The sequence below is a fragment of the Balaenoptera acutorostrata genome, chromosome 18 (genome assembly GCF_949987535.1).
Source record: "Balaenoptera acutorostrata chromosome 18, mBalAcu1.1, whole genome shotgun sequence".
NCBI classification, from domain to species: domain Eukaryota; kingdom Metazoa; phylum Chordata; class Mammalia; order Artiodactyla; family Balaenopteridae; genus Balaenoptera; species Balaenoptera acutorostrata.
The window spans coordinates 2,209,709-2,218,363 of record NC_080081.1 but is presented as its reverse complement, the minus strand read 5'-3'; the positions used below and the strand labels follow the sequence as shown (position 1 = coordinate 2,218,363).

The window sequence follows — 8,655 nt, the reverse complement described above, 5'->3', positions numbered from 1 at the left end:
CGCCCCGTCTAGCACTGCCTAGCACGTGGGGCACAGGCTGCTTCTCCTGCTTGAGACCAGGTGACCCCGGGGAAGGGATCCCACCTGCCCTTCCCATGACGTCTTCCGGGACCCCGTGTAGGACTGACGTCCTGGTCTCACGGTTTCAGGGCCGTCCCACGATGTCAGGCCCCGGGCTCAGGGGCCAAAGGCCCATGGTGTGGGCTGATGTGACTTTACTGAACTACTGCGTCTGTGGCCGTCGAAACCCATTCTTCAGCACATCTACTAGCACCCGTGGGGCGGTAACAGTTTGCTTTATTTTAAGGTTAACTGAGTAGCCACAACAGAAACTTTAACATCAAGCTTTTATCGTGACTTGAGGCAGCACAGAACTGCGCCGGGAGCCGTGGCCTCCGCATCCCGTGTCCTCCGCATCCCGTGTCCTCAGCTCCCTGGTTTGGGGTCTTCTGTCCTCGGGTCCAGCAGCTCCCACGTGGACACGCCGCTCCTGTCCTGGGGAGGGAGACGGGCCGGGTGCGAGTCAGGGCGCGGGGGCGGGGGCAGGGCGGCACAGGGTCGTGGGGGCTGCATCCCGGCCCGCACCTGAGGGCGGTGCTCACCTTAATGCTGACGCCGTGGGCCGCCAGGTCCCGGCGCAGCGCGTCGCACGCTTCCAGCAGGGGCCGCCTCTCCAGGAGCTGCCGCCGCGCCTCCCCGGGGGCCTCCCCCGCGGCCAGAGCGAACTGCCGGACCTTCTGCCGGAAGCGGACCAGCTCCTCGACCACACTGTGCAGGGCGGCCGGGCTGCCGGCCCCTGAAACACACTGCCGGGGCGCCGGGTGAGCGGACGGGGGCCCCGGGCCGGGGAGGGGCCAGAGGCGCGGCTCGTCTCCCCTCCCCTCGCCTGGAGATCCCAGTCGCCCAGGCCGGTGAGTGGGGGCTGCCACTGCAGACGGCCAGCATCTGAGGGTCACTGGGCAGAGCCAGCAGGCCTGGGCCTCGTCGACCAAGGAAACCGAACCTGCTGGCTCCAGCCGCCGTTCAAGGCCCTGGACGTCCTGCGCATGGGTGGGCGTGCGCACAAACGCGCACACGCGCAGCCCCACGGCGCTCTCCCCCGGGGCCGGGGACCAGCAGCGTGGGTGCCGGTCGGGGGAGCTCCAGGGCTGGCGTGGGCCCGGAGCCCTTCCAAGTTGCCAGGCGTCCTCCCCACCCCCACCCCACGGAGGAGGGGCCGGCGGTCCAACTCCTTCAACCTCACGTGATCCGCAGCCACCGCTCCCACAGTAGAAGACGGCTCGTTACAGAAACGTGAGCCCCCAGCGGGCTCTGGGGGCGCCCCAGCTCGGGGAGGAGGAGGGCTTGTGGTGACCCAGCGGAGACCTGGCCCCCTCAGCCTAGTGTGAGCCGCCAGCAGGCCCTGGGCCGCCCAGGGAAGGCCGCAGTCCACTGTGGAATCAGTGTCTCTCGATAAACCAAACAGAAATCATCACAAAGATACGCGAGTCTTTGTGTTGAGGCCAGAGAAGCTCACAGCCTAACAGTCCTAGGTGACGTCCCCGCTCACGGCCAGGGCAGCCGGCGTCAGGCCTCAGCTGGCAGGTCCCCCGGCCCGGCAGTGTGGGCTGTGCCCAGGCCTCATGGCAGCAGGTGGCCCAGCAGGGCCCGCAGGGAGATCCGGGTCGGCGTGCCCCCGTGTGCAGTCCGGGCTCCCCTGTTAACAGCCTGTTCACACTGTTTTAGAAAGTGGCAACTATGGCCCTTTCCTTTCCGCTCCTGATCCTAAAAAGCTGTTAGGTGAGGCAGAGCGAGGCGGGCCCCCTGGAGGAGGAGGGACCCTGGCCTGGGGCGTCAGGCAAGGACGCTTCTGTGCAGAGGACAGCCTGCTGGGGGTGAGGGGAGAGGCGGCGGCCGCGGGGAGACAGGTACACATGGGGAGGGCAGCGGGTGAGTGATGTTGGGAGGTGGGAGCCCAGAGGGGAGGGAGGTGGCCCGGGACTGCTGGGAACCGGAGTCGAGATGTCGGGGGTAACAGTCGATACGGAGAGGGGACCCAGGATCCCAGGGGCTGGCTCCGCCCACCTAGGGCCAGAGCAGCTGTGGGCAAGCGCAGCGAGCACCCGGTGCCCAGACCCTCCCCGCCGAGAGCAGCCAGGCTCCTGGGAGAAAGGCCGACGCCTGCCTGCGACACAAGGTACCGGATGGGCTGGGAACGTCAGTGCAGGAAGCAAGGACGTGCCAAAGGGGTGGGACCGTGTGCGGCCCCGGCCAGCTCCACGCTCCGCCCCCCAGCCGCTCCGCCCCCCAGCCGCCAGCCGGAGGACCCGAGTCCACACTGGCGCGAGGGAGGGTCTCTGTGGCGTGGTCACGGTGCACATCCCGGGCCCGGGACAGACAGGGATCACAGCCCAGAGGATGGCGTCACGTGCGCTGAGTCCCTGAGGGGCCGGGGTGTCAGGGCGGGAAGGCCACGGAAGGCCGAGGGACGCCCCCCCCCTCACACACACGGGACCGGAGACCCGGCGGCCGAACAGCCCACGGGCCTTGACCGGGCCTCTGCTGAGGAGGGCCTGACGGGGCCGGGGTCGGGGGCCGTGAGGCCAGGCCCGGGGATCCCCGACGGCCGGGGGCTCAGACAGCGCCGGAGAAACGTGCTCCCTGCGGCCTGACTGCCGTGCGCACGGAACCCGTGGCGCGCCGCTCAGCGTGCAGCGGAGGCGCGCGCTCGTCCTGCTCAGAGCCTCGTTTCAGCGAGTAAACCTCAGCCCTGAGCGCGTTCCCCTTCTAAGGAACGTAACGCATCTGAAGTGCGGGGTACGCCTGACCTTTAGTTACCGTTACAACCGGCGCTTCCGAAGGGAAGAAGCGGCTGTTCCCGTGTTAGCGTGTAGATTAGATTAGCATGTTAGCATGTAGCATGTAGTCCCACGATCAAGGACTGAAGGGAGAAGGGCGTACCTGTCGCTCAGCCAGAGAAATCCCCACCGTCTCAAAGAACTGCTCCACGTAGGACACGATGGCACCGAACACGGCGGGGCTCCTGGGACCACCGGCCGCCTGCGACAAGTCACCCGGAGAAGGCTCTTGAAAGGCAAGAGCACCAACCCCGGGCAGGTCAGCCCCCAGCGGGCGCGGACGCAGCCCTGCGCAGCCCTGCGAAGCCGGCGCTCCCGCCCGCGGCTGGGGCCTGTGCTCTGAGCGCCTGTGCTGGCACCGAGCCCCAGGGCGGCGGCGGCGGCAGGTGGCCTTCGGGGCGTCCCTGGGTCCTGGGCGTCCGAGAGGAGCCTGGCGCCAGGGCCCAGGGTCGGGCAGGGCTGGGGGGCAGTGGGGTCCCCACCCGGCTTCCTTCCCCGTCTCACGTCTTTGTGACAAACTCGGACTCCACTGAGCTCCTGTGTCCACGTGCCAGGCCTCCCCACGGCCCCCAGCTCTACTGACCCCGGCCGGGACGGGGCCACCGGCTCTGGGAGCTGGGTGGCCCCAGGGGCTGCCGAGGCGGCGTCTGCTCTGTCCTCAAAACTGTGGCCACGTCCCAGGAGTTACCTCGGCGGCCGCCTTCAGCTGTCTGTTCCCGTGGTGAGCCAGGTCCGTGACGGCGTCCACCGCCCCCGGCGTGTCGAAGTCGTCCGCCAACGCCGCCTGCACGGCCCCCTTGGTGCGGCCCAGCCTTTGGGGAGGTGAGCAGACGGGGCCGCTCCAGGGACCCGGCTGGGTGGCAGGACCCGCAGCGCTGGCCGGGCCCCAGGACGGACGCCCCCCAGGGGCTTCACCCTCGGGCTCCCCGCTCGGCTCCCACCCCCAGGGCAGCCCTTCCAGCTCCTTCCCTCTGCTGTCAGACCCCCTCAGGAGCCAGCTGCCGCGATGCTCGACCCCCTCAGCCCCTGGCAAGGAAACGGAGGTCACCGTCACCTCCTCCTCGCCTGCCCCCTGACCCGTCCCCAGCGGCACCGTCAGGTCCCCTTCGAGCCACCCCTCGCTCACACGCCGTCCTGCCTGCCTGCCGGTCAGTCACTGGCCCCTCCGAGGCTCCACCACCATATTGATTCCCTGCTGCCCCTCGTCCCAGACTTTCCCCACCCCCTCCGGGTGCCCTGCTCCCCAGGCACAGGAAAGGGTTGGGCAAAGCCCCCGAGCTCTTCCCCCCGAGCCTGGGCCCTTGTGACCACGGGGAGAAACAGACCTTTGCTGCCTGGGCTCCTGTGACCCAGCGCTGTCTGTCACCCAGCGTGACCTGACCTCTCCTGACTGATGCGCAGACTCTCCCCTGCACGCCTGCCGGTGAGCGGCACTGCCGGTCCTTCCCTGGCACCCGCCGTCGGGAGGGTGGCCGAGGGACTGACGGCTCCCAGCCACACAAGGCCCAGCTGCCCGGCCCCAGGGCGTGGGCTTTGGCCTGGGCTCCACTGCTGTGACCAACAGGCAGCTCCTGCCTGCCTCCTGTGGATGTCCTCTCCCCGGCAGGCCCCGAAGGAGCCCTGGGCCCTCTACTCCTCCAGGGGATCCCTGGGCAGCGGGGCACACAGGCCCCGCCCACCACCAGCCTCCGGGGACCCCCGATGACCCTGCCCTCATCTCCCTCTGGTATCCCCCGAGGCTCTGTCCGTCTTCCCAGTTTCTCACCATCTCTGAAGCCAATCTCAAACCTTCCTCGCCTTTTTTTGGATGCGGTAAGATACAGAGGACCAGACCGAGCCGTTTACCCAACAGCAGAAGTGGAAGCACCATCTCCGCCTCCGGCTGGGCTCCGTCCTCCCGCCCGCGCCACCACTCGGTTCACTTCCCGGGGCCCCTTTGCTGCGCTCCCACCTCTGCAGGCACGGCCGGCCTGTGGTCCCGACCCCCAGGGGCGGGGGGCACACGCTGGGCTTCCTGGCGCGCCCGTCGACCCCTGTCACCGCGACCTGGGTCCCCCCTCCTTCCTTCAGCAGCTCGCTCGTCCGCCCACCCGCCCCACTTCCGTCGACCACGCCATCCACGAGGCTCCTGACGCTCAGTCGCGACCGTGGGCCGTCCAGGCCTCCCCGAAGGCAGGTCCCTGCCCCTCCCCTGGCGGGCCCGGGGCCCCCACCGGCCCCACCCCCGTGTCCACGGCGCTCCCTCGGGCGGCCCTGAGCAGCACCCACCTCTCCCACAGCGCATCCTCCTGGACGGGGCCGCCCGCCAGCTGCCCCCTCATGTAGGCCCGAGCGTCCCCCACGAAGGCGGCCACGGCACGGAGCAGACGCCTGGCCTCGAGCATGGCGCCGTCGCTGTAGTCCACGGCTGCGGGGAGGGGGCCCGGTCACCCGGGAGCCGCGGGCGCCCGCAGACCGCCAGGCTCTGTCCTGACGCCGGGCGTCCGGCCCTCTGGGAGAAAAAGTGGACCCCCCCCCCCCGACGTGGGTGGCCGAGGGCTCATTCCCGCTGACAGACAGATGTACAGACAGACGGCTCTGGAAAGCGGGGGCCCCGCCGGGCGCCTGAAGCGCCTCTGGGGAGGCCAGCCGACCGGTCCCACGAGGACTCGGGCTCCGTGTTCCCGGAGGGGCAGGAAGACACGGCCGTCACCCCGCCCGCGAGCGTGCGGGGACAGGTTAGGGACACTGGCCGCGCCCGGGCGGCCCCAGGTCTCTGGACAGGGGTCCAGCCAGCGGGGAGCGCCGGGGTCCCCAGACTCGCCTTCGGGGCTGGAAGGGGACGCGCCCTCTGGCCCGGGGGAGGGGCGGTGCCGTGCTGAGGGCTCCCGGCTCAGGCCCTGTGCCCGGACCGCCAGCCCGCGAAGCCGGGGGACAGGTGCCACGGCTCAGGCTCTCCGGGCCCCGCGGAGCGCTGGGCACCTGAGTCCCACTGCAGAGCCGCGGCCTCGGGCCAGGCTCCGGGGTCTCCCGGCCGAGCGCCGGGACCGTGCTCCCTGACGCATCCTCGGGCTTCTGTCCAGAACCCAACCTCAGGGCACGAGGGCAACACCCCAACGGCACGGGGCGCACCCCACCCGGATTTCGGGGTCCCCAGAGGCTCCCCGGGGCCGCACATGAGGAGCACCCAGGCCTCCCTGCCAGCTCACCTGACCTGTAGCTGCTCCGCAGGCAGAAGAGCCGGAAGACGTCTGGGGAGGCCGTGCTGAGGAAGTCCTGCAGGGGGCGGGGCCGGGAGAGACGGGAGCCACTAACCCCCAGGCACACGCAGCGCTCCTCCAACCACCAGTGTGGACACCTGGACCGCCCCCCGGGCAGTCGCGGGGTGTTCGCCCCCCGAGCCTGCGGCTGCGTCACCCCCACGCAGCCTGTGCTGTCGCTCATCTGATGTGACCTGCGGGGCTCAGACCCACGGCTGGATTCTGTTAGTGCGTTCACTCAAGTGAGGGAGGGCGTGGATTCCTGTATCTCGATACAATCAACACCTGTCAAAGTCCTACAGATTTCATTCTGTGTGTTTAAAGACGTTAAGTTCTAAGGAAGGGGCCACAGATTTCGCCAGGCCAACAACAGGATCGACAGGGAAAAAGGTGAAGAGCCCCGTCCAACCCAACCTTCATCAGTAAGAGACCCGGTATTTCAACGTCCGTGTCCGTCTCCTGGTGCTCCTTCCCAGAGTGTGAAAAAGGAGTATTTCTTCGTCCCCTTAATTCCCCAAACTAGCCAACTACCTTGAGGCCCCGTGCGGTGGAGAGCACACAGTGTGCGTGTTAATTCCCGCGTTTGTGCAGTCACGTGCCCTCGTGTTCTCACCCGTCACTTCCCCTTTAAATCTGCAAGCAGCAGCATGGAGACCGAGCCCCTGCGCCGCGATGTAGTTGCTGCACCACGAGCAGCACAGGCAGGTAAAGAACTAGCACTGTCGCGCACAGAGCATCACTTACAGAATGCTAAGACGCAGATGTGCTGTAACTGCAGTGTGTCTGTAACGGTGCCAGAAAGACGAGGCTTCGTGAACCACACGCCAGACACCCAAGGCCAGGGCTGCATCCTGTGCCTTCTCTGCAAGTCCTTCTGTGTCCCGTCGGCCGTCACTCCAGCCACTCTGACAGCGCTTCCCCGACCTGCCAGGGTCTCGTGATAACCGGCTGTGCTCGGCGGGACCCCAGTAAACACGCAGCTCAGCTGGCGTGGGGTTACACCGGGGACAGAGAGTGAACGCCGGGTACCCGGAGGGCCTTTAGCCATCCTCTGACTTTTCCCTCTCCTTTTTGAATTATTTCTTTAGGTTTCCTTCCCCGCCAAAGCATGGACTCAGCTGCTTCATAACTTGTTACAAGTCCTCTCCCGTCTCTGACAATGTAGCAGGGGGCCTGTTCCCCGTGGACACGCTTGCCTTACGTGAGGATTTGTTTTTGTAAATTGTTGTCTGTTTAGCTTTTTATAAATCGCTGCCAGATGCTTGGTATGTGCGGCTGTGGAGCTGTTTGGGCAGAAGCAAAGCTGTGCATCTCCACAGCGTGGCCACCGTCAGCAAGCCCTCCCCGCAGCCCCGGGGCCCTGACCGCTGACAGACACACGACACGCGGCCCCCAGCCCCACGCGCTCCTCTCTCCGAGTCGGTACCTCTCCTGCACTCCTGACTTTCTGCTCATAATCGTGCATTTAGTCACAGAATTTAAAAACTAACATTATGGATATTTTACGTCTGTCTAGGTCTTCGGTTTTTCTGAAAGAAATCTCTTTTCCATTTTAGCACTTTACGTTTTCGGGGTAGCTGTGTTCTCTAGTTCATCCAAAAAGGATTTTAGGTGGTTTTATTTTAAAGGGTTATTCCTGGACTTCCCTGGCGGTCCAGTGGTTAAGACTCCACGCTTCCACCACCGGGGGCACGGGTTCAATCCCTGGTCGGGGAACTAAGATCCCGCACACCACTTGGGCATGCCCCACCCCCCAAAAAAGGGGGGGAGTTTCCTGCCACTCAGAATGTGGACTCATTCAGATAAACCTCAATGTGTGTTCAGAAATCTAAGTTAATAGTTCTCCAAACGCCAGCAACACTAAAGGGTATTTATTTTCACCATTGTGGGATGTCCCTATGGAGTCAGAGAGTTCAACGGAAATCTGGAATCTAACCTTTCTACGGCATTCTGTGTCTGTGGACCGTTTCCTGATAATGATATAGAAAGAAGGTAGGACTATATCAAACTAAAAAGCTTCTGCACAGCAAAGGAAGCAGTCAACAAAATGAAAAGACAGCCAACAGAATGGGAGAAAACATTTGCAGACCATCTATCTCATAAGGGATAAATATCCAAAATATATAAAGAACTCACACAACTCAATAGCAAAAAAAAAAAAAGATTCAAAAATGGGCAAAAGACTTGAATAAACATTTTTCCAAAGAAGACCTACAAATGGCCAACAGGTAGGTACCTGAAAAGATGCTCAACATCACTAATCATCAGGGAAATGCAAATCAAAACCACAATAAGATATCACTACACCTGTCAGAATGGTTGCCATCAAAGAAAAGAAATAAGTGTTGATTAGAATATTGAGAAAAGGGAACCCTTGTGCACGGTTGGTGGGAGTGTAAACTGGTACAGCCACCGTGGAAAACAGTATGAAGTTTCCTCAAAAAATCAAAAATAGAGTTACTATACAATCCAGCAATTCCACTTCTAGGTACACATCTGAAGGAAACAAAATCACTATCTCGTAGATATATCTGCACCCCTATGTTCAATGCAGCATTACTGACAATAGCCGAGATACG

General features: G+C 64.0%; 1 protein-coding gene across 5 annotated transcripts in view; it reads right to left on the bottom strand.

The window, feature by feature from the left end:
* Positions 1 to 277: 277 nt before the first annotated feature.
* Positions 278 to 8,655, bottom strand: part of CARS2 (cysteinyl-tRNA synthetase 2, mitochondrial) — a 39,372-nt gene continuing 30,994 nt past the window's right edge. For 2 of the 5 annotated variants that reach the window (XM_057533110.1, XM_057533107.1), the window contains exons 10-15: positions 6,026 to 6,092; positions 5,106 to 5,244; positions 3,526 to 3,649; positions 2,941 to 3,065; positions 603 to 806; positions 278 to 495 (exon numbers count right to left, since the gene is read on the bottom strand). In XM_057533110.1, coding sequence (XP_057389093.1) covers positions 309 to 495; positions 603 to 806; positions 2,941 to 3,065; positions 3,526 to 3,649; positions 5,106 to 5,244; positions 6,026 to 6,092 — 846 coding nt within the window. In that variant the 3' untranslated portion in view covers positions 278 to 308. Of the gene's footprint in view, positions 496 to 602; positions 807 to 2,940; positions 3,066 to 3,525; positions 3,650 to 5,105; positions 5,245 to 6,025; positions 6,093 to 8,655 lie in introns of those variants that run through there. The other 3 variants (XM_057533108.1, XM_057533109.1, XM_057533111.1) reach the window with 3 other exon arrangements.